The 24,792-nt window shown below is 47.9% G+C and overlaps 6 protein-coding genes across 6 annotated transcripts; 1 reads left to right on the forward strand and 5 right to left on the reverse strand.

Annotated features, from left to right (window-relative positions):
- Positions 1 to 1,695: 1,695 nt before the first annotated feature.
- On the reverse strand, positions 1,696 to 6,046 carry J7337_009786 (uncharacterized protein; the record flags this gene model as incomplete). The annotated part of the gene is made up of 8 exons (XM_044827381.1): positions 1,696 to 1,919; positions 1,976 to 2,204; positions 2,263 to 2,513; positions 2,569 to 2,815; positions 2,868 to 3,314; positions 3,374 to 5,659; positions 5,718 to 5,906; positions 5,966 to 6,046. 8 exons carry the CDS (start codon positions 6,044 to 6,046, stop codon positions 1,696 to 1,698), a joined length of 3,954 nt encoding a protein of 1,317 aa, XP_044677975.1.
- Positions 6,047 to 6,802: 756 nt separating this feature from the next.
- On the reverse strand, positions 6,803 to 10,441 carry J7337_009787 (uncharacterized protein; the record flags this gene model as incomplete). Its single annotated transcript, XM_044827382.1, has 2 exons — positions 6,803 to 10,230; positions 10,285 to 10,441. 2 exons carry the CDS (start codon positions 10,439 to 10,441, stop codon positions 6,803 to 6,805), a joined length of 3,585 nt encoding a protein of 1,194 aa, XP_044677976.1.
- Positions 10,442 to 11,394: 953 nt separating this feature from the next.
- Positions 11,395 to 14,669, reverse strand: IRS1 (Isoleucine--tRNA ligase, cytoplasmic; the record flags this gene model as incomplete). Its single annotated transcript, XM_044827383.1, has 2 exons — positions 11,395 to 14,181; positions 14,241 to 14,669. The coding sequence occupies 2 exons, from the start codon at positions 14,667 to 14,669 to the stop codon at positions 11,395 to 11,397; spliced, it is 3,216 nt and encodes a 1,071-aa protein (XP_044677977.1).
- Positions 14,670 to 15,923: 1,254 nt separating this feature from the next.
- J7337_009789 (uncharacterized protein) lies at positions 15,924 to 17,205 on the forward strand (the record flags this gene model as incomplete). Its single annotated transcript, XM_044827384.1, has 4 exons — positions 15,924 to 16,028; positions 16,088 to 16,145; positions 16,205 to 16,686; positions 16,741 to 17,205. The coding sequence occupies 4 exons, from the start codon at positions 15,924 to 15,926 to the stop codon at positions 17,203 to 17,205; spliced, it is 1,110 nt and encodes a 369-aa protein (XP_044677978.1).
- Positions 17,206 to 17,610: 405 nt separating this feature from the next.
- Positions 17,611 to 19,336, reverse strand: J7337_009790 (uncharacterized protein; the record flags this gene model as incomplete). The annotated part of the gene is made up of 4 exons (XM_044827385.1): positions 17,611 to 18,126; positions 18,183 to 18,812; positions 18,899 to 19,173; positions 19,255 to 19,336. 4 exons carry the CDS (start codon positions 19,334 to 19,336, stop codon positions 17,611 to 17,613), a joined length of 1,503 nt encoding a protein of 500 aa, XP_044677979.1.
- A 1,026-nt stretch (positions 19,337 to 20,362) lies between these two features.
- J7337_009791 (uncharacterized protein) lies at positions 20,363 to 22,848 on the reverse strand (the record flags this gene model as incomplete). Its single annotated transcript, XM_044827386.1, has 2 exons — positions 20,363 to 20,716; positions 20,776 to 22,848. The coding sequence occupies 2 exons, from the start codon at positions 22,846 to 22,848 to the stop codon at positions 20,363 to 20,365; spliced, it is 2,427 nt and encodes an 808-aa protein (XP_044677980.1).
- Between the last annotated feature and the right edge of the window lie 1,944 nt (positions 22,849 to 24,792).

Raw genomic sequence — 24,792 nt, forward strand, 5'->3', positions numbered from 1 at the left:
GCCTTTAGTAATTATATTATAAATTAAATATATATATTAAAAGACTTAATAAATTACTTAAAATAAAGTTAATACTTATTAAAGTAATAATAAGCTTTTATTAATAATATTATATTAAATAATAGTAATAGTTAATATTAGCTATAGTTTATAAAGTTAAAATATATAGTTATAGTAATTAAATTATAAATATAAATATTATATTATAAGAATTAAAGATTATTATAATATAAAAAAAAGAAAATTAAAAAAAAAAAAGAAATAAAAAAGTAAATTAAAAAATAAAGGTTTTAGTATTAAAGGAAAAACTATAAATATTAATAAGTTAAAGCTAGCTTAATAAGTTAATAATAGATTAGATTAAGTTATAAGGTAATATAAAGTAATATAAGGTATATAAATTAAAAGTAAATATAGCTAATAAATACTTAAGCTTAATTAAATATATTTATTTTATAAAATAATAATTAAAGCTAAAGTAATAAATAATAATATTAATAGTAATTTAATAAAAGATATATTTATATATAAAGTTAAATAAAAATAAAATAATAATAAAATTTAAAAAAATAAATTAACTTTATTACTTTTTATAAGTTAATTAATAAAAGTTAAATTAACTTAAAGTTAATAATAATTAGCTTTATTAATTAAATATATATATTTAAATATATAATTAACTGCTTTTATATTTAAATTATAAATAAAATAACTTTATTAAATTACTATTAATACTACTATTTATTACCTTAATATTAGTTATTATTTTATAAAGTAAATATACTTAATTAAGTAAATTTTATTTAATTAACTATAGCTTTATTTACTTACTAAAGGGCTCTTTTAACTTTTAAATAAAACTCTTTTTTATATATTAAATTTTTTATTTTATATAATTAACTTTAATAGAATTTTTTAAGTAATTTTATTATATATAAACTTAAGTAATAAATAGATTAAAAAAGAATAAAGTTATAAAAAAGTTATAGACCTTATTAATTAAGCTTTTTTATAGCTTTTTAGCTAGTTAAGTAATATATTTATCTTAATTAAAGTTACTTAAAATACTATAGCCTAAAGGTAACTTTATTAATTAAGTTTATTAAAATTTTAATCTAGCTAAAGACTTTATAATTAATACTTTTATAGCTATTATTAAAATATTTAAGTCTTATTTATTAATTATTATTAAGTTAAGGCTATAAAATAAATAAAGTAAAATTAATAATAAAATAATAATTAAATTAAAGTTATTTTTATTATAAGACTTTATTAGCTATACTTTATATATTATTATAAAGATATTTTATATTTTTAATAATTTTAATATTAATAAAAGCTTTTAAAATATATTTTAATATTAATTTTAATATAAAATACTTATTTTAATACTACTTAACTTAAGTATTATTAATTTTATAAAATATAATTAAGTAGGCACTTAATAAGTATATGTCTTCTAAGGAGAGATGCTTTTATTACTACTAGAGTATCAACTACTAAGCCATACTTGCTACTGTATTTACAGTATATATAGCTCTACGAATCAACTCTTCCCAGCCTTGACTCCACTGCCTCGCCATGAAAAAACCCATACATCATGAGCTTCGTCTCACTTACATGAAGCTCACTAGGTAGGAAATATACACACATCGCCGCCTCTTCAATACAACTCAACGACCCCCATCAGAAGCATCAGAAGCCAAAACTGTCGAGCAGAGAGCCAGCATCTGGCTCTTCAAATGTCGTGGGTGGTGGTTTGACCGTCTTCTTGTTCTCCCGATGAGAGTCGAATTTAAGAGTTGGTGAAGGCAAGTCGGCAACCACCAAAGAGCTTCTCCGACGAAGCAGCTTCAGAGGGTTGACCTCTCCACCAAGGCCAGTTGCTCCAGGTGATTGTTGGAACTCCCAATTACGTACTATTTCGCAGTCAGTAAATATGTGCTTGGCACTCGCATCGTAGTCTCGCACTCACCTATATCCAATCCCAAAAGATCGCATCCCATTCTATCATATAGCTTGGCGCTGTGCAGCACAAACTCCCACTCAACTTTCGGTGTAATCTTGGATGCTCCTCTCAAAGTTTGCAGAGTCTGGTGACGTAGATGTGAGTAAAGGACAACCAAGGCAGGGTCGTCTGTCAAAAACAACCGAGACTTGATGTCTGGTGAACAGGGTGTTTCCAAGAGAGTATACACCGGTGTCTATATCAACATGTCAGCGATTCAGCTCGTATCCAGGACTTGACAGATTACAACGTACAATAAGTGCTCGTACGGCCACATCTTTACGGCCGAGCATCCAGAAGGCCCATGCAGCCAGCCAGCGGTTACCCTCCTGTGCTGCTAGTGGGAGTACTGTATCTTGAAGAAGACGGCGCAAAACAGGGCCGTCATCGCCTTCATAGACGCGCGATATTGTGATGGCTAATTGCATGTCTTTCAGCTGATTCAGACAAACCTGAACAGCGTCATGGAGGTGGTCCGCAAGAAGGAAAAATGCTGCAGCATACTCTGTTCACGATCAGCTTTTGTACGAGAAGGCTGCAACGTCTAGGAATATCTTTACCGAATCGCCGCCTGCTAAGCAAGGCATAGGCATTCTTGAGTGCTGCCGATCTCCATTTAGGGTCTTCGAAATTGTTTGCCAACAGGCGTTGAGTGGCTGCCTGCTCCTTGTTCCAGTTCGCCATTCTCCAAAGCCCTTGGAGGATCGTCTTCTTCCGGAGCGCGAGGTAGTAAAGGCTGCAGTCAACCGGGTTTTTGACCTCGTTCTTTGCGTACTCGTTTCTGGCGATCAGCTCGAATTGAGCTTTCTGGAAGATGTTAGCTACCATAACAAGTTCGTCATATCCGAATAGTGTTTACGAGTGCGGTAGGATCAGTGAGCCACATGAACAGGCCACTTTCACGAGCATGTTCCCAAAGCATACTGCCATGGTTCTGTCGCGATATAAAGTCAACCAGAATATCTTGGCTGTTGGAGTGGAAAGCCCAGTTGATTTCACGCCATGAGAGGTGCATCTCGTTGGTTCGTCCTTTACGGAGGGCATGTTGGCGGAACAGCAGCATAAATCGAGCACCATTCTCGTCCATCGATCGCCGATGTCTCTCAACAAGGGCAACGCATTCAATGATGTCAGCGAGCTGGATCTGTTCGTGTCCTGAGAGCTGGATGATATCGATCTTGACGAGCTTCTCGTTGATCGAGACCGCCGTCTGCTCCGTAAAAACATCCTCGTCATCGGTCTCATCCGTGTTGCTTCCATTCAGATACGCCCCAGAAGACTTATCAACAGCTAAAGTATGACTTTGCTGAACAATTGGATTAGCACGACCTGTTGTTTCCTCGGCATGATCGAATTGTCACTTACCTCGGGCATATAGAATTCGCTCAAGTCCATTCCTAGGTAGTCATCCAGCATTTCGCCGTCAATGTGGTATTTCAAGGTCTTATGCAAAGCCACCAGAATGCGCCTGACAAGGATCGCCTTCCCTGAAAGAATGCATTGCATAAGAAATTGGGGATGAAAGACTGGTAAGGGGCCGTTGAATCTTTGAACGACCTGAAACAAGTCTAGTTTGCCATCTTTGCGCAGAGGAAGACGCAGATCCATCTTCATAGACTCGGAGATTCCAACGTGCCTGTCCTGCACAAACATCTGGTTGCCGGCACCAATAACCAAGTGGCCGTCGCCCAACCAGGTTGAGTCACCGATTGGGTGAGGTGTGAGTTCTCGAATGCTGATCTCGCGAATTTGTGCCCATGCTGGGCCCTTGTTGAGATAATCAAATCGCATCTGAGAGAGTAGGATGATTCGGTAAGGGAAACCAACGGCGAGAATAGACTGGCCATCGGGTGTTGATGTCCAGTCGAGATCTTGGATCACCTGGTGTTCCTGAAAGTTATTCTCGTATTCAAGACGAGCACCACCAATGTCCCAAATTGTCAATTGCGATCTCGACGAATTCACGAGGGCAGCCTTCTTCAATGTACTGCCACTGACCAGTGCTGGCTCAGAAACTCCCGTCTCCGTGGTACACGTCGATAGCCATCCAACGCTTCGCTGTTCAGGGTCAACTCGTGCAGTCCAAAAGTCCACGCGACCCGTGTGTGTATAAGAAATGGCAACATCGCGAGCGAATATATCGAGAAAGCCCGAGACGATGGGCTGCGAACCTGCAGGATCAACTGGCAGCACATAGGCCAGGCTCTTTATATCCTTTATTTCAAAGCGACACAGTTCCTCGATATTGGCCCCAGCTGTTGTCTTTGGGTCATCAAAGTAACAAGGCAGTTGAACCTCCCACACGATACCGTGTCCTTCCGACGTTATTGTCGCAATGTGGGCAACGGTATAGTTCTTGACATCCGATCGAGGCAGAATGATGAGGCACAGTGGCTTCCCTGACACCTCGTAGTCGCACTGAGAGAGGGCAGTAGCTCGACTTGTCCTACAGTCCCAGAGCGAGAATGTGTCATGACGAAGGAAAACCACAAAACGCCCCTTTCTCAGCACACATATGCGATGTATGTGACCCTTCTCGGGGATAACGCTCCCTCGTGTCAAGGTCAGGCCCGAGTTGTCCCGTGGGCTGAAAATATGCTTCCACACGATACTTTCGCCGTCTCTGGTTCGAGAGACCACCGCTCGTCCGCTGAAATTTCGGACGATCTTGGTAATCGAAGTTGAATGTCCAGACCAGATGGTTTGAAGGGCGAGACGTCGATCATTGGTCATAGGGTCAAAGAGATCAGCAACACTTCCGGTAAACACGCCTATTCTTCCGTCGAATGCATGTAACATAAAGTGAACCTTGCCACTCTCCTTGTCGCAATACGTTTGTATCTCTGTGTGAGGCGTGTCTTGAACTGGAAGGAAGTTGCCGAGAAGCTCAAAATGGACATCCTTGACTTGAGCCACCTTGAATAGGGTTGGTGAATTCGCGGTACTACTGCCGACATTCTCGAGCGCCCATGCCGACATGATGCCCTTCCCATCAAGAGCTATACATATTTCTGGGTTCTTGGTCGCGACTGCGACTAGGTGATCTAGGGCAACGGGGTCGTCGGTGGTTGAGTCGTCAGACATTCGCGCCTGAACAGCTTGTTCTACAGAGGCTGTGAAGTCTCGCCCGTCAAGAACCAGAGCGAAGCGCATGTCCAAGCCCTCTGGGTTTTCTTGCGATGGCGCGCAAAGATCCACCTGTCCCCATAGCTGCCAATGCTTCCCGTCAGGTGAGTCGGTAGGTGTCCAGACTCGTATGCATTTATCGAGACAAGTGGTGTATAGAACATTGTCGGAGGCCTGCTCAACATGGAATGGTCTGCGCCATCTAGCAGAGGTTATGATATTCGGGTGTCGGAGGTATGTGAGATCAAATCTGACTTCGTCGGCACCAAAGTTGAGTCTCCTCCAGACCTTGATCAAGTGGTCATGATGGCTGGACGTGGCGATGTATCTCGAATCGTACGACAATAAGGCATATTTGGCGATGCTCGGCAGCTTCTTTTGCCAGATACACCTCGGTTCGGTCTTGGTGTCGAAAAGGGACAGGTATTGTGTGCCCAGCAACAGCTCTGCGGAGCTTCCCCATGACAATGTACAGGGCACGTCGGGGTTCGGATAGGGAATGTCCAAGGTCGATTCGAGCGCCCACTAGTAGAGTCGTGAGCTGAGTTTCCAAAGCATTTATCATGAGATAGGGAATTGGAACCTTCAAAGTGTCTTCGTGTGACCCGAATGGCTTGTACACCCGGACTTGGGTCAATGTGCAAGTAGCGATCTTGCCTGTCGCTTCGTCGAATGCGATGGCTTCTAGCGGTTGTTCGCCTTCATCGTAAACGGTCTGTAGAATGCCGTGGGATCCTTCCAAGATTGCAAAGGCGCTGCCTGTGATGTATACCTATGCAGCATCAGCTCATCAGCTGGGTTCAGAGCTCAGGGGGAGAGCTTGGAACTTACATTAATGTGTCGCGAGTCCCAGTAACCCGAGGCGAGCCCTTGGAGCCTCGAGCGCGGGTTGCCCGGCAAGACGGCCTTCATGCTATTAAGGAGAACAATTTGCGCGCATCGCTCTGCCCTATATTTAGGCGCAAAGGAGAGGAGCTTGAGATTTGACAGCTGGAGCTTTGGTGAGCTAAGTCGCCAGAGTTAATCAATGCAATAAACGGCAGTAGACCCCAGCGTGATTAGGTAGAGGTGACGTGACCTCCCCAAGAGCGAACCCCACACCCCGGCTCATGCACAAGAACCCTGGATGACGATAAATGTAATGCCCACCCTAGACATCTTCAATTGCAGAAGCTACAGAATCTAAATATGATTTGGTCATTGGAAGAGTGTTGATGTTTTTCCTCATCCATGCTATATAATTAGAACTTTCGCGTATATCAACAACCATGTATGTAATGGTGTAGAGCATCAGGGCTCGACGTTCACAACAATATTGTTTATCTACACTGCTAATAACGAAAAGGCAGCCCAATCTATCCGGATGAACATGATATGACATGCACCTCTACTTACTCGACCAAGTTCGTGCCAAGTCATGAATTTTTCAAGATCAGTAAGTTTCATAAACTATTGGCTATCCAACGCCTGCGATGGGTCGTCGCTATGCATTCATATATAACAATAACACCAACAGAAAGGGGTATCCTTTTATCAAACAAGTCATCCAACGTCAGAGAAACACATCCAGATCATCCATAGCCAACCCAACTCTTGCAAACCGCCAAAGCCAGCCTCACACATGTTCCTCCCTGATGTATATACAAATAGCCGTCCTGATCGACGGGGTTATTGGTTTGTACTCACACGGCCACGCAGCTGAACCCCTCCTGGCAATCCTGGTGACCGAGATTGTGGTGTAGCCGATAGTATTCTCGGTGATTGAATATGGACAGATCTTGTGGCTGGCGTAAACTTATTTGTAGTGGTCTGTCGAGGAAGTCCAAATCGCGTCGCAGATGGCCTCGCGCCCACGGATTTACTGATGATGGCTGGGGAGTTTGGCTCCGGCGAGGAAGGCAAAGGCCCAATTGTGCGCCCATTTGGAGGTCTCATTCCAAATGATCTCGCAGCTACTGGCCGCCGTGAGGGTTCATGCCGGCCGGGACCTGCTGTGCTTGCCAGGTCCTGGTCGAACTCGGGGTCACGACCCTGAGTAGTATCTCGCTCCAAATGTGATGGGACTGGTGCCATCGGGGTCGTTGATGGCAGACCGGAGAACTGTCCAGGTCCTCGCGAAGCAGGTCTCAAAGATGGCGAGGCTGGTAGCTCATCATCTTCATCACCAGCCAGCGAAAACGCCTCATCATTCTCGTCCGCCTCTCGAAGCGGAGCCATGGATCCTGGTGGCATCATAGTCGACATGGAGAATGGCTGCCCAGTCCATCTGGTCGGTGTCTCGAGCGGTGTACTGGAGTAATCAAAGCCCCTATCATTGCGACTGGCCAGCAAACGCCTCCCAGACAGTGCTCGCCAACTTCCGCGTGGCCATGCAGCCGGCACAGATTGTGGCTGTGGGCGAGTTTCAGGAGCCATGGGTCGAATTCTATCGTCCCGTTGACGCCAATATTGCAGTACGCGGTTACGCCTTTCGCGTTCGTGCTTCCTTTGAACTTCAATTGCAGTGTGACCCTGTCCACTTTGTTGTAGCGATGCAATCGACCAGGACTTGAGGGACTGCCGTTGCTTGTCGGCGGCCCAAAGCTGCCAGGCATCTGTATCCTGCTGCTCAAGGTCGACGGTGTACACTTTCCAAGCTTCCAGCCATCCCTCTGCATGTTGCAGTTTGGCTTCTTGCATGCGCCTTTGGTCAATGTCCGCTTGGCGTTTCCATGTATCAGTAAGTAGAATAACCTTTTGGGTATCTTTATGGGTTCGCAACTCTTGTATCAAGTCGCTTCGTGCCCGATCCTCCGTCGCCAATACCCTCCATCGATCTATAGCAGCAAAGAAATTGCGCTTCTTTCGAGCAGAAGATACTTGGGTATACCTTGCCATCAAATACCTTTTGACCTGCTGCTTGTCTTGATCCCTACGGCTCTTGATCACTCTATCAAAGACTTGCAACAACTTAGTAGCTCCGAGATAGAGTTGGGCTCGATCTCCCAGACGTGACATGTGTAACGAATCACGCTTAAAATGCCTGAAGGTCCTTACAACGTTGGACTTTGCTTGCCCCTCATAATACTCTTCTGCTCTTCGGCCCATGTCCGCATCCTGTTCGGCGCATTGGAACCATCGGTCGAACACTCGCATCACTTGAAGATACTCGCGCCTCCACTGGAATGCCTGGGCTCTTGCCCTCAAGTTCCACTCATCGAAAGCAAGGCTCGCCTTCTCGATCATCAATCGCTGGCGGTACCTGACCGCCCTTCGACTGACCTCAGCTTGATCCCACCACTCCCGAAGATATGTGAAGGAGTGCTGAATATCTCCAATTCTCCTGGCAGTGTTGTATAGTCGGCTTTCATTTCCTGACATGCCCTGCCATTTGTGAATGGCATCCACTTGGAGTCGCAAAGTCGTCTGGGTCTGTATCGCTTGAATGAGAGCCTTGTCATGTGAAGCCTGTGACAGCCACTTTGACATTGCTTGTGTCCGACTACGCGAGGCTGTCATTTGACGGCCGAGGTGTTTGAGTCGATGACAAGACCATATATCAAGGACTCGCTGGACTCTTCTCCGCTCGTAAGCGAGAGTAGCTTCTATCGCAGTCACCTGTAGACTTTTCTCTTGGGCGACAATTCGTTGCCACTTCTTTACAGCCACGGCTGCCCTCATGTGGTCAGTGGTAGGTTCACGGAGTGCAGGGGCTTGGCTCCATGATCGGAAATAACGAAATCGTATCATATGTCGTCTTGCAACGGCGTCTCGTTCAAGACGGCGTGCAGTGCGATCAGCCCAATGGTTGAAGACCTTGCTTGCGAGGTAGATTTCGCGAGCTCTGGCGGCCTGTTTGAGGAGCCTGCTCTGCTCCTTTTCCGAATCAATCTGCTGCTCAGGTGTTAAAGGACCTTCTTCAGCGGACTGTTCGTGTTGAGGTATTGTATTTCTAGTGCGCTCTTGGGATACAGGATGATGAACAATTGTGCCTTCATTGTTAGTTATAGTGTGAGAACGAGCCGCTGTGATTGGAGAATGGACTTCTGATGGATTTTGGATCTGTGTATGTTGAGAGGGTTCTGCTTCAGGTTCGTCGAGTTCTTCAGGCTCTTGGGGCTCTTCATGCTCCTGGAGTTGCTGTGGAGGCTCCTCGACTGGGCTGTGAGGTAATACATCATCATCATCGTGACGCGATGGCTCGTCAAAGTGCTCCTCTTGCGGCGTATTTCCTTGGATTAGAGAAGTCGTAGATCGTATAGCATTACTTAGAACAGAAAGGGGGTGATGCATAAATGACTGAGCAGAAAGTGGCCTTGTATGTATATCTGTTGGGTCTTTGAGCGAAGTTTGAGTGTGTGGCTCGAGTCCATTGACGTGTGGAGACGTTGTTGCTTGATGCCCGGTCACTGGTGGTCGATCTTCAACAAAAGGTTGAGCTTCAAAGTTCCTCACATCGGCTGAAGCTTCTTCGGGAATGCTCGGAAAAGAAGGAATCCGCTGTGCAGGCTGTGCTCGACGACTCGCAACCAGAGAGCGCCAGCGGTTCATGGCTGAAGAGACAACCGCCTTTCGCATTTCCTCATATGCACCCTCCTCCTCCTCGTCGTCGTCGTCATCGTCGGTCTCGGAAAATTCCAATCCATCCTGGGGGTGAGGTTGCGATTCTGGCGGAGAGACTGATGGTGACGGTGATGGCGAAGCTGGTGATTGTGGGACTGTCGGTGCAGTCGTGGCATGGCCGTTTTGTAGGCCTTTTTGTGGAGTTATTTGCTGGCGCGGGATGGCATGGCTCTGGCGACTCGATGAAGATACCGCAGGAGACGTAGAGGCTGAAGTTCGCGGCGACGCAGTAGTATTATCGCCAAACTCCAAGACGATTCCCATTCGACTGAGAATAGCTTGGAACTTGTCAAGCAAGTTGCCATCGCCTCGCTCACCGCCAACGCGGAAGACGAAAGTCGACAAGTGGTGATCTGAGTCGGGGTCAATTCCATAGGTCGGGAGCACGACGTCGTACGCCTTGAAGAGCGCAGCAGCAGGGAGAGGTTTCGGCTCAGGCGCTGAATCGAGCAATTCCTGAGCAGCGACGACTACCGCGTGCAGCACGGCGATGTCTGGGCGGGTCGGTCAGTTCCAGATCGAAGAAGCACCGCAAGAATGATACGGACCTTCGTTGGAGTAGTAAGGGTCCTGGCTAGAGGGTGCCCGACTAGCATTGCTCGAGCGGCCATCGTCAGATGGTGAGGCCGCTCTCTGCGCAGCCGGTGACATCGATGCTGCTGGTGAAGTCGCATTTGAGCCCTGGCGAGAGACGTCGGAGGACATGGACAGATAATTGATTATTGGCGAGCTGCCCACATCCGTCATTGACCCATAGTCAAGAAGTCGGTGTGTACCTAATGAAGCGCGAGCAGTTCTGTGCTGTCGTCTGTCTGTCTGTCTGTCTGTTTATTTATTTAGTTAGAGAGCTGCACAAACACACAGAGTTGCGAACAGTCAAACTTCAGTTGACTTTGAGTATTGCGCTTCAGTAAATCGGATTATAAGAATGCAGGAATGGAAATCGACAAAGGCGATACTAGCGGCGCTTCAAGAATTGCACTACCGTAATTCGACGAGGGGGTCGTATCCAAACAAAGCGCAATCTGAGTTCCAACCCGACAGAAAACGCACGCGTATTTGCGCGGTCGCGATGCCAACGGCCAACAGCTCGCTTGGACGTGTAAAGTAGGTGGCTGGTGGGCACACGCCTTATGGGGCTTGATAGCCGAACTGTGTTGTTCGATAATCCATTGACACTGTATGAGCAATACTCTTTTCAGTACCTACTGGCCATTCATTCATTGCCTTCAATCATCTATCTCCATCTCTGACAGAGTCACCATGAACCAACAAAGAACTCGTCCCATTCAAAAGTTTGCTAAAGCTGTCTCACAATGCTCTGTCGAGGTCTGAATTCTCTTGTCTTGCTTGTCATACCTGCCTCAAATCACTAAAATCTGGTAGGCTACGGCATATGGCAAGTGTATCGTTGCCGACTATAACGCTGTCCACAAGGATAAGTGTGCTAAAGAGTTTATGAGGCTCAAAGATTGTTATTTGGTATGTTCTCCTATCTATTCGCTTTTAATGGCAACAAGTCTGACCCTGTCGCTCAAGGCTGCATCCAGGAAAACATGATGCACTCATGCAGCTGCCACAAATCATACATTTTTAATCGAATCTTTTGTTTAATAGTTTCATCTGCTACATAAAATTCAATTTTATTTCTTCAAGATTTACAGCTTGAGTAATCTCAACAAAAATGTTGCCTGTTGGACCTCTTGCTCCTCCTCTGCAATAAGACCCTCAGTCTGTGGTTCCGCTCCAGTCTCTTCTAGTGGTCGGCGCAAGACCTTCTCAAACACTGGATTCTGGGACCTGAAGGCACCAGACAAGCCGATATCTTCAGGGTCTGCAATGACACGGTACTCCATCTTGATGTCGTCCGTTGGCACAAGACCTGCCTTCTTTCGGAGTCTCTGTACACGGTTGATGATCTCACGTCCTAGACCCTCAGCTGCCAGCTCAGGGTGAATCTCAGTGTCCAGAATGGTGAGCACATCGCTATCAGTGTTGATCTCCAAGTTCTTGGAAGACTCGTCCTCCTTGATACCTCTGCGCACAACGAGATCGCCCTCTTCCAGACGAATACCGTCAACAAAGATTTCCTTGTCACGGACGTATCCCTGGACCTGGTCGCTCGTAAGAAGAGGCAGCCCCTTTTTTACACGGGCCATATCCTTCTTGAGCTTCTTTCCGAGTACAGGCCAGTCGGCAGTGACGCTGTATTGAACATTGTACTTGGCTTCGTCGCTCGAGAGCACGAGGTCTCGCACATTCAACTCTTCGCTGATATACTTCTCAAGGGACTTGACATCCTCAAGATATTGAGGATCGGAGTGAATGACCACCAGTGTCTTGAGAGGCTGCTTGAGACCAATGGTGCGACGTTCTCGCGATACACGAGCAAGTTCAATGACACGCTGCATGCGACCAACACGTCGCTCCACCTCCTCATCGAACAGCTCTTCACGAACATCGGGGAATGGCAGGAAGTGCACGCTTCGGGGATCTGCACTTTGCAGCTCCTTAGGAATGTGAGGTAGAAGCTTGAGGTAGATGTTGTCAGTAAGGAAAGGGGTAAAAGGTGCCAGTCCACGGCACAAAGTGAACAGAACCTCAAAAAGGGTGTTTAGGGCATGAAGGGTATCGTCAAGGCCGTTCTCTCCCTTGAGTCGCTTTCGGTTGAATCGAATGTACCAGTTCGTTGTGCTGTCAATGAGACCAAGGAGTCTGGGTACGACAGTGTATAAACGGTATGAGGCCATCTCCTTGTTCACGAACTGAAGAAGGCTTTGGCAAACTGCCAGAACCCAGCGGTCCATGACATTGGTGTTGCTTGACTCCAACTTAGGATCCCAAACGAAGTCCACACCCTCTGCCTTCTTGAGCAGAGCAACTTGGCCCTCAAAGAACTTGTAGCTGTTCCACAGCGGCAAAAGGACCTTCTGGACGACCTCCTTGACGCCAGACTCCTTGAAGCGGAGGGGCTCGGCTCGCACGACAGGAGAGTTGATGAGGTAGAGTCGGAGAGCATCAGAACCGTATTTGGACATAACGATAGAAGGATCGGGATAGTTTTTGAGACGCTTCGACATCTTCTTGCCATCCTCCGCAAGCACAATGCCGTTGACAACACAGTTCTGGAACGGCGACTTGCCAAACAGGTGAGTTCCCAGCACTGTCAGCGTGTAGAACCATCCACGGGTTTGATCCAGACCCTCGGCGATGAAGTCTCCGGGGAACGACTGGTTGAACTTATCAACATTCTCGAAGGGGTAGTGTTGGCTGGCATAAGGCATACTTCCAGACTCGAACCAGCAGTCAAAGACTTCCTCGATACGCTTCAGCTGACCCTTGCCCATCTTGCTGGGAATAGTGATATGATCAACCTTGTCGCGGTGAAGGTCAGACAGATCACCGTCATATCCACTCAGTTCACGAAGCTCTTCAACACTTCCAATGCACACTCTCTCCTCCAGATCATCGCTGACCCAGAGAGGGATGGGGGTACCCCAGTATCGGTTTCGACTCACGTTCCAATCACGAGCGTTGGCAATCCAACTGGCGAATCGCTTCTCCTTGACAAATGATGGAACCCAGTGAGAACCCTCGATGTTCTTGAGCATATCGGGGACGATGTTTGGAATGCGGATGAACCAAGAGGGAACGGCTCTGTAGATAAGAGGAGTATCGGAGCGAGGGCACATGGGGTACGAGTGCTTGAGTTGAGACTCGTTGGCGATGCGACCGGCATTCTTGAGGTGCTTGATGATGTGCTTATCAGCCTCCTTCACATGCAGGCCCTTGAAATCGGAGACCCGGTCAGTGAAGTGACCGGTGTCGTTGACGGGGTCAGGAGGTGGTCGCTTCTCGGTGATGATACCTGCAGCTGCAGCAACATTGTAATCATCTTCACCAAACGCCGGTGCCTGGTGGACGATACCCACACCACTGTCGTCTGTAACGTAGGTGGCATTCAACACCCTGAAGGCAATGTCCTTGAACTCCTCGTAGAAGTAATCGAAAGGGGGGGTGTATTTCCATCCCAGCATATCCTTACCGAGAACTGTTCCGAGCTTCTTGAATTGAGCCTTCTTGGGATCCTTGTATAGGGTACCAAGGAGCTTCTCGAGAAGGATAAAAGTCTTTCCTGTCTTCTCATCCAGAATCTTGACATACTCGAAGTCGGGGTGAGCTGCGAGACCAAGATGCGATGGCAGTGTCCAAGGGGTGGTGGTCCAGGCAAGTAGGTTGACTTCGGGATCATCGACAAGGGGGAATGTGACGACAACTGCAGGGTCAGTGACATCTTGGTAGTTCTGGTTGGCCTCGAAATTGCTCAGGGCGGTGGTGAGAACAGTAGAGTAGGGCATGACTCGGTGTCCTTGATAGACCTGGTCCTTGTCGAACAGTTGCTTGAAAACCCACCATTCAGACTCCATGAACTTGGGGTCCATAGTCTGAAGGAGCGCGGTTAGCTATCTGCTTGGGGGTGTAGGTGGATTGTATGTTTCTTTACCTTGTAATCGTTGTCGAAATCAATCCAACGTCCCAAACGCTCAATGGTGTGTCGCCATTCGCCGGCATATCTCATGACAATGGATCGACACTCCTCGTTGTACTTGGCGATGCCGAGTTCCATGACGGCAGCCTTTCCAGAAATACCCAGCTTCTTGTCAATCTCATGCTCGATGGGCAGACCGTGTGTATCCCAGCCAAAACGTCTCTCGACGTGGTAGCCCTTCATGGACCAGTAACGAGGGATAACATCCTTGATGGTGGAAGCCAAAAGATGGCCGTAGTGAGGTAGACCGGTCGCAAAAGGAGGACCGTCATAGAAGGTATATCGAGGGCGTCCTTCGGACAGTTCAACCTGTCGCAGGAAGGCATCGATTTCCCGCCATCTTTGGATGATGACCTCCTCTTCTTTCGGGAAGTCGATCGACATGATTGTGATGGTTCGCCTCTAGGAGGAGGGGTTAGTGGACAAGTTTGGAACGAGGCGTAGTCGTATTTAAGTAGATAGGTAGCTAGGGCAACGGACAAGAAAGAAATGTTTGACTCACCGGCGATGCCTTGAACGTATTACTACCTAATAACCTTAGGTATCTACGACAAACCGTTGATGGAGGGGCAAGTTTAAGAAAAAACGGCAGCTCACTCAGCCGCTCGCGATGGTGGGTGAGTCAAGCAAAGAGCGACCTACGGAACCGGAGGTGGGGTCAAATTTGTGCCCCGCGTCTACCTTCTTAGTTCCATGGAGGGGTTCAAGGGTTCGATACCTAAGGTACCCTCCAGTTTAGTACATAACTACGTTACTAATTAATCACTAGTAGAGCACTCTTTGTCGATGGTTGCCCGCTTATAAACGCAAACAACGAATGCTTATAGTTCGGATTAGAATTGACTTACATATAACCTACCTCGAATATTCTAACTAGGTACCTTGTTTTGAAAGACTTTCTAGACCAGCATAACACTTACCAACCCATCAAGAGATGGCATAAGAACGACACCGGCAGATAATGGATGTACCTATGGCCTCAAATGGTACCAAGGCCTACGAATCTTGGTAGCTTCTGGACCGATTTACAAAGCATCTGTAAGTCTTGATGCATTGCAACCAATTTCTCTCTTCAGCAATGGCACTACCTAATCATAAGGTAGGTAGGTCGGGTCTCATCATGGATGGATTGAGATTAGCGATCGTGTCACTCAAAAGCCAACCAAGTTCACAGCGCTCCAGCACTAAAACGACCAGGGCCTGTTGGCGCGTGCGTGGTTGCTGGCCGCCAGACAAAAAGCAAAGCAAACCAAAGCAAATAGGATCGAGCTTGTTTGATGAAGTGTTTGTTTATATTGATCAACCCACTCTGGCATGGCATGACTTTAGCATACATGTCGCCAGCCTCTACATCTCATCCTTCCGCTTCAATTCATCATAGGTAGTTGAGGTGAATAGGTAGCCAGTTCCTGTGTTTCTCAAGGGAGCTAGGTACTCGCCGCTATTCGGTTCTGAAACCAAAACACTATCGATAACAAACCTGACGTCGCAAGACCGTCAGTTGCATACCATACCATACCATTCATTACCAGCAACTAACTCACTTTACACAAACAACACTCTGAACCGTGATCGGTTCCTGTGTCGCCGTGGTGCCTTTGTATTCCTCCTTCAACAATCACATTACAACCTCGAACCATGTCGTTCTTGTTTGGAAGAGCTCGCACACGCACAGTTGCCGATCTCCCCAAGCAGGCCCGCGAGCATGTCTTGAAGCTCGAGGGGCCACAGGGCCCTTCCAAGGTAGCAATCATATCACCTCACCTCGATTCAGGATCAAACACTGACTCTGACTCTAAAAGGCCGAAGAGCTTGCCCGAGTCTTGAGCCAGATGAAGACTATCCTTCAGGGAACTCCCGGTACGCTGCTTCGCCTTTGCCCACGAACCCCTGACTGTATGGCTAAGACATCTTGCAAGAGGCCGATACTTCTCCAGAACAGATCTTGCAGCTTGTGACTGGTCTCATCGACGAAGATCTCCTCCACCTCCTCGCCGTCAATCTGTTCCGTCTTCCATTCGAGTCACGTAAAGATACTCAAGTCATATTCTCCTACGTCTTCCGCTTCCGCCCCGCCACCGCCGCCCCCAAAAGCGACCCTCTCGCACTATCATACGTTGTCTGTAATCGACCCCAGGTCCTAGTTGAGCTATGTCGAGGGTATGATCACAAGGAGAGCGCCACGCCGGCAGGTTCGGTTCTACGAGAGCTACTCAAGAACGAGGCCGCTGCTGCAATCATTCTATACGATGACGGGGACGAGCCAGGCTCGAGTTCCAAGGGTCTGAATGCCATTGACCGTGACCGACCCCAAAGTGGTAGAGGCGTGTTCTGGAGATTCTTCGACTGGGTTGATAAGAGCTCCTTCGAGGTGGCAGCAGATGCTTTCACCACTTTTCGAGTGAGATTGGGCAGCGGTACCTGAATTGCTTCCTTTTGCTGATAAGTACTATAGGAACTCCTGACACGCCACAAGGACCTTGTACCAAGATACTTGAACGCAAACTTTGAACTCTTCTTCGACAAGTACAACAACATCTTGGTGCAATCCAACAGTTATGTGACCAAACGTCAGTCCATAAAGCTTCTCGGTGAGATCTTGCTTGATCGCTCCAACTATAACGTCATGACTGCCTATGTTGATCGCGGGGAGCATCTCAAGATATGCATGAACCTGCTACGCGATGATAGGAAAATGGTTCAGTACGAGGGCTTCCACGTATTCAAGGTCTTTGTCGCAAACCCGCACAAGTCAATTGCCGTCCAGAAGATTCTCCTCATGAATCGCGATAAGCTTCTCACTTTCCTCTCTCACTTCCTCGAGGATCGGACAGATGATGAGCAGTTCATCGATGAGAGAGAATTTTTAATCAAGCAAATCCGCGGCATGCCCTCAGTTCCCGTTGCTCCTCAGCGGTAAACGTATCCATGCTGCATTGCCTACTTACTCTGGACAAATATGTTCTCACTATAGCATTTTGCACTCGTGCGGCGTTTTCAATGCTTTTCTTACAACCGACAGCGATTCATGAGGCCAAGGGGCACAGTTGCTATTCATCACAGTGGCATAGCATGAAATGCAGTTTTGTCCTTTTTTATCCTTACAGTACTTGTGTTGAATGCCCCTGGCGGTAGCATTGATCGCAACCAGGGTAAGCATGTCGTTTCGCCGATCTTGGTTCATGATATTATTATACAAAAAGACGCTCCCAACGCCCCCCTTGCTCCCTGATTGTGGCCAATTAAACATGACACAAACTCTATAACTCCAATTGGTTTGTCAACAAGTGCCGTCCTGGCTTGTTGGCAGTTTTCAGGTGGATGCTCATCGTTGCTGTTTTGAGAGCAACACGTTGACACTCTCTCGCGCGTTTTGAGTAGCCCAGACGCTATCTTTTCCACCACGGCGCCACTCGTCACCCGATGCATGCTCTCCACCTCCTCTGGGCGCTTCTCCCATAATGACCTCGAGGTCTCTCTTCTGAGAACTTAGCCAGTTCTTGATAAAGTTGGTAGGATCCTTGCCAAGAGACTGGAAGAAGGAATGCTTGGCCTTCGACACGGCGATCGCTTGAACCACCTTGGCGAGCTGGTCGTCAAGCCCCGTCACGTCCTTGAGCATTGCAATGTACTGAGGGTTGTTGAGCATAGGCAAAAGAGTATCACGCAGGGGATCGTCGACGGGAACCTGAATGTCGTAGATCGTAGGCTGGGGATCCTTGTGAAACTCCTGGTCAACTCGAATGGTGTATGGCAAGCGAATTGGCTCCAGAGGTCGCAGGTGTTGCTGAACATACTCGTTGAGCAAAGGGATGTGTCCAATGTCGCCCTGCCTTACAACCTGTAAGAATCGTCAGAGTCAAGTCAATATCAACATAGACATATGCATAAACCAACCTTCTTGAGAGGCTCATTGCACCGGAAATTGCGCTTCTCCTCATCTTCCTGTAGTCCAAGTAACTTGATGTACTCCCAGAGAGCCATGACGGCCTCTTGATGGGTAGCATCTTTCATATCGACCACTTCGGCAAGCTCGGGGGTCAGTTGGTATCTCTCGGGTGTCTCCTGACGGAACAGGTTGATGGTGATGTTTTGGTTTTCGTCTCCATTTCTCTTGAAGGTGAGTTCATCGAAATCTGCTGCTGCTGGAAGGCTGGCAGCGGGTTGATTTCGGGCCGGAGCATCTGGCTTCTTCCATTCCACTGTCTGTTCGGCGCCGGTTCGGAAGCGAGATCGGTCGAACTCGACTGTCAAAGACTTAAAGAAGTGCGAGAATCGGGGTTTCTCTTGTGCTTTGGGCTTCTGTGCTGAATCGTTCGTCTCCTTTCCTTCTTCTGTGATTGACTCCTGTCCTTTGGGCTGCTCGGTCTCCTCGTCTTCGTCGTCAAGTAGACGACCTTCAATCTTGACTCGGTACGAAGCCTCCATGCTAGGGGTAAAGTCAAACGAATCAGAGTTCAGCCCATTGCTCTGCCAGATTTGATCCTCGACCGTGTTGGTGATCCAAACTCGCAAGGTTTTGTATCTCTGAACCATGTGTTAGTCGGTTTCCCCCCCCCCCCCCCCCAAAAAAAAGAAAAGAAAGAAAAAAAACGTATTGTTGTCGAACACACCTTAGATCCACGGCTGGTATAGTCGACAATGTCTAGACGTTTTCGTGTGATAGTAGAATCAAGTCGACGCTCGACATCTCGCAGTTCTTTGTACCGTTGAACACCGTCTGGATCAACAATGCTGTCCTCAACTCCATCGGGAATGTTTTTATCTGTAGGCTTTCGACTACGTCGCTTAGCTAGCTCACTGGCGTGAGCTTGAACCTGTTGTTGCTGAGCAATCTGTGCCTGGGTGAGGGGAACCGAAGGGTGAGGCCCTGAGGACATCATGGGTCCTAAGAAGGCGTCCATGTTAGTAGATGATTGATGAACTTGGTCGGGTTGCGCGAAGGATGGGGGATGGGTTTTAAACGTACCAATTCCACCACGTCGCTGGTTTGTCGCATGAGGCGAGCGTTGCGGAACCTGCTGCGCATAAGCGCGATATTGAGGCTGCATTTTACCGAGAAAAACAAAGTCTTGTGTTGGAGTTCGGTAGGCGTCGGCTGGTGGGATTACAGGTTGATCGTGTCGCGTCGCATCGCATTGCTGCGTCGCGAGAAAACGGTAGCCGCCAGTCAGCACCTTAGCCAAATTTATTACTCATCTAGTCACGTGACTACTTCCAACTTCAACGATACCACGGACTAGAGGTCATTCATCCTTTTTGTGTGTACCTAGGTAATAGAATATGATTTATATCTAAGAAATGCTGATGTCTCTGAATGGCACTGGACACGGTCCAGTTCCACAGCTCTAGAAAGGGCGATCTGGGCTTGATCAAAAGGCGAATACCATTCCTGTCTTGATGGATTGGTTCTTCATATATCAGTAAAGCCTCAAAACAACGAGTGCCCAACTCTCGTCGCCCTACTATAGTTCCTATCTATAGTCCCTACATTTCTGGCAAGCCTTGCCTTTTGAATAGGATCTCAAGAAATACAGTGTGGCAGCCATGACTGTCAAAACCGGCTGGAGTTGATCCAGTGCCAGAGCTTTGAGCCCGTCCTTGCTCACACCAAGCACATCACCACTTCTCCTGTCCCGAGCATACTTGAATTTACTGCACCTGCAGTCTTGACCCCAGCCTCCGGCACCTTTGCGGCTGTTTTTCCCAAAACTCAACACGAGAACATATAGGACGCTTGAAAATAGTTGTCCGACAAAGGCGTGAACCTATCTGGTGGTCCAGATTGCGCTTCTCCAAATCGAGAAACCTTGCGTTTGGGAGCCCATCAAATAATCACCAGGTGGCGGCTCTGGCCATCCTTCTTCCACAACGCTGAAAACAAAATGCACCCCGAAATAATGCATTGCCAGTCCGCTCAGATGAATAAAACTCCGCAATTAAGACGCCGCGCTCTCAATGCCATGAACGTACTGAATGTGATCGATGAGAGGCAAAAATGACAAATGTCTTCGGCTGTAAGATCTGAAACTCGTCGAGATCCGAGTTTGTCCGCACCATTTCTTCGTTCAGGACCCTTAGAATGCAGATCCTAGCCCGTTCCTCGATTGTCTCTTGCTGAATCGGTTGCGTTTTGGCGCGGGATCTTCATTGTTCCCCTGATTCTTACTCAGATGGTTTCGTCCCTGTCGGTCACTAAGCCCGAAACCATCTGAGTAGTTGCCTGGTCCCCCCAACGTACTTGATGGACTTGAAACTTGAGACGACATGTCGGCGAATCCACTATCACCACCATAAGAGGTGGTCATGTTCTGAGATAATGCCATGTCCCTTGCCCTCTCGAGACATTCAACCCAGTCGGCGGCAGCGGAGCCACCTTCTTGGGGTGTGGATGAGGACTTGGCCTCTTCAAATGTGTAGTGGTGGCCGCCCTGAAGAGAGATGTCAGTGCGCTGACTAAAAGACACAACCCGAATCAATATTCACTTACTGTGTTGACACACCACACCGTTTGACCCTTTGCGTCTACTTGGGTCTTCCAGGTGCAATCTGAGCCAAGCAGAGACAGCTCCTGCTTCGCTCTTTTCTCCTCTCCACCAGCCGGAGCAAGGACAATTCGGCCGCTAGATGTGATCATTACCAGGCGCTGACGCTTCTTAGTAGTGCTGCCGATAAAGAAACGAGACAACTTCTTATGTCCTTCTCCTGGTTCCTTTCCGTGGGGACTTGAAGGTAAAGGCGTCGAGACCACCATGAGATCGCCCAACTTGAGAATGCGCTCGTTATTCTTAGTCAAAACGGGCGACCATTCAATGTCGAGCTGTGTCGGGGGAGGAAGTTCCGTTATTATCCTCGATGGTCGATTATTCCCATTGGAGGGAGTGGCTTGGGATTGCTGTGGAGGCCTGTTGTTAGACGAGGTGGAAAATCCGTTGAGCTGAATAACTTGAGGTTCTTGGGGGGGTGGTATATATGGGCGGAGACGGGGTGCCTTGGTCCTCCAGAGTCCTTTTCCGAATGGATGTCCATCGAAGAATTCGTGGTTCTTAATGTGCTCGACCGTGAGACGTCTGGCTGGTTCGAGGACCAAGCACCGCTCTACAAGGTCTCTGGCTGCTGGTGGAAAGCCAGGCGGGAATTCGTATTCGAGATTTACAATCTTCTGAAATGTGAGATACTCACTGCCTCCCTTGAAAGGAGGTCGACCAGCCAAAAGCTGGTACACAATGCAGCCAAAAGCCCACAGGTCGCTAGCCTTACAGGCGTTCTTGTGTGTGAGAAGCTCGGGGCTCACATATTCAGCAGTACCGACAAATGATGCTGCACGACTGTCATCGTCTTTTCCAGGATCCGGCGCACCGCTGGCTGATGCAGCTGAAGGGTCTTCACGTGGATCTTTGAGCAGTTTAGCAGTTCCAAAGTCCGTAATTTTGACGTGCATCTGGTCATCCAACAAAACGTTTTCGGGTTTCAGATCTCGGTGGATGACACCCCGAGAATGCATGTAGTCAATGGCGTCGAGAATTTGTGCACCATAGAACCTGGTACATTCAACATCGAAGGTGCCTGTCTTCTTCAAGACACCCAAGAGCTCTCCGCCATTGCACAAATCGAGGACGTAGTAGAGCGATGTCTCGTCCTGAAATGTATAGTATAGCCGGACAATTCCGGGGTGCTCAGTAAGTCGGTTTAATGTGTTCTTCTCGATGTTGACATATTTGATCTTCTTCTCCTTGATGATATGTCTCTTTTCGAGTACCTTCACGGCGTATTCTTTGAGAGTTTGGCGATCTGTCGCCATGTAGACTGTACTATAGGAGCCCTCGCCAAGAACTCGCCCGAAGGAAAAGTCACGGACGCCCTTTTTGACCTGGCGGACAACGGTACGTCCATTTGCATCAACCTCTCTGCGGACCCCGACGGCCGCTCCACGCTCCTGCCAGTCCTCTCTGCTGTTTGGGACCGGCGCGTCACCTGCGTAAGGCTGGTTCTGCTGTAGCCCGCCAGGGTCAGATGCATAGCCAACCCCCATCCCCCTTGAGCTCCTTCGAGGAGGCAATGGGCTGCCACCAGACATTAAACCCGATACTGGTCGGCTTGAGTTGTTGAAGCGATGGGGGTCTCGTCGGCTGGACTCTCTCACAGGATATGAAGGGTTTGAGCCAGGTTCTGGCACAGTGGACATGCCGTAAACGGAGGACCTCGACGGCTCCGTTTGAGGAGATGGCTGCGGATGATTTGTGGAGGGGCTTGGATCGGAGATAGGGTCGGAAGGTTGAGCGGAGGGAGTAAGACGAGGATCGGTAAGTGAGGTTCCAACACCGGCATCTATAGGATCGAGGCGGATTGCATCGTAGGATGAGGGCGTGGTGGATGTGGTTGTCGGTTGAGGCGTAGAGTGGAGGGCGGATGTTGAAGTTGAAGCGGAGATGGAGGTATTCTGAGCCGTCGAGTCGGGCCCAGGAGGAGAAGTCGAAGATGAGTTAATAGCCTCGGCAGCATCGTCAGGATTGGCGATGCGCAGTCCGCCCAAAGCCTGAGAAAGGCTCAGGTCCCCATTCATGGTGGGCGATGGAGGAGCCTGGGGCAGGTGCTCAGGGGAAGTGGGCAGGCTCAAGCTCGACTCGCACTGGGAGGAGAAACGCGAGTCGTGAGCAAGGGACGGTCGGCCACTGGCGGCGGCTTGGACCGTGGAGCATCACCGATGGATGTTGAGCAGAGCTGGCCAAGAGAGGAATCGACGGGTAAGGTAGATGGGAGGATGCGAGTGAGGTCAGTTTGGGAGGTTAGCAATAATAAATTAAATCCCGGATTGTTGCGTCGCCTTGCGTTGCGTTGCGTTTGGTTGCGTTGCGCTGGTGGTGGTTGCAGTGGTAGTGCTGTAACGAAGCTGATAAAGTACAGACAGGCCCGTCCGTCAGCCAACAGCACCTAGCAAAAGAGATGGAGGTACGAGGCCCCAGTCTTGATTACGAGAGTCCAGAGAAGCGAGAGACGCCTTAGGCCGCCGCCAACCTTGTCTTTACAAGTAAACCCAGGTATAACACCTTAGCTTACCTTACGGTAGGGGCTTTGCTTGCTGGGATGATGCACAGTTAAAAGGAGAGACTGGGAGCCCCCAGTGTTTTTGCAAGGTGCCTTACCTTGCCCTGTCTGATATTTTGGTGAGAGGAGCACCAGCCACCAATATCTGTCCTGAGCCAATCTCCAATGCACTAATGTACTTAGATGTACGGAGTACTCGGTCAGATATAGAGTGTGAGGTATAGTTAGTATGTAGCTGGCAAACTCGATTATTGATCCGCAAGCACGGTCTGCGAGATCTCCTGGCCACTGTTGCAAAATCGCTGGTCCGTAGTCTAGGTAAAATGCTGGCTTGGATACTTTTATGCCAAGGATAACAACTTACTAAGATATATCACGGATCTGGTTCACTTTGTATACCTTACCTAGGTAGGCATCTACCTGGAGTCTGGAGAGATGGTTTAGGTACAGAAGCCGCACTTGTCCCTGTCTATCATGGCGCTAAAAATACCTACCTACATTAGCCACCAAGATGAACGAGCACACTCAGCACAGCAAATTGCTAATGAGGGCATTTCATCACCCAGGCATGGAGACGACGATGTCCAGGCTCTATGGCTCGGTGCTGTTCAACAATCGCGATGCCCAAAAATAGAATTGATGTAGTAGGTACGTGCGGATGCCATTCTGTCCGTGCTCTTGGGACTCAGCCTGTTTCAAGACATTTTAGTTAATGTACGGAGTAGCGAGTGGATGTAATTAATTAATCAAGACTTTCGAGGTCGTGGAGCGGTGATACAACAATATTGCACAGGACGTTTACTATCACAATTTATATAACAACAAATGCCATCAAGTTGTATCATAGATTATCAAAAACCATACTGCTTTCAATCTCCATGCAGCAATTATTAAGTATCTCCCCTCAAGCTGAAGAGCAGCACCATTGATTCCACTTGTTGATCAGATGCACAATCATGACAACGTCATTGCTGAACTATAGGATTCACTGCAAATGCAGATATCATGTCGTACGAAACATGGGGATCCTTCTTGCTGGCATATCGATATCATTGCGTTCACTTGGTTCTTCCTGCGCGACGCAGCATCTCATATCAGCCAGAAACCACGTAAATTCCAAGATATATCTGGAAATCGAGTATCTCGTGATGGATAGCCGCGTAATAGGGACGCCATGTCGAACTACACTATACTTCTGGATAGTGTGAATTGTTTCTAATCAGCAACATGCTGAGGTTCAAGGACGTTATCCACCACATCTCATTGTCTCTTGCTGGGGCTGTGTATGTACTGTCGTAGGTGTGGTGTCGTCAGCCTCACATCGAATTTAGAAGCACCAAAAAACAAGGTATTTGGGGAATGAGAAACCACAAAGCTATAAGTAACTTATGACAAGAAACAGAGAGCACTATTGAATTTCACCACATAAGCAGACATCAATAGACAACCTCATTGCATTGGA

The sequence above is a fragment of the Fusarium musae genome, chromosome 7, assembly GCF_019915245.1.
Source record: "Fusarium musae strain F31 chromosome 7, whole genome shotgun sequence".
In the NCBI taxonomy this organism is placed as follows: Eukaryota; Fungi; Ascomycota; class Sordariomycetes; order Hypocreales; family Nectriaceae; genus Fusarium; species Fusarium musae.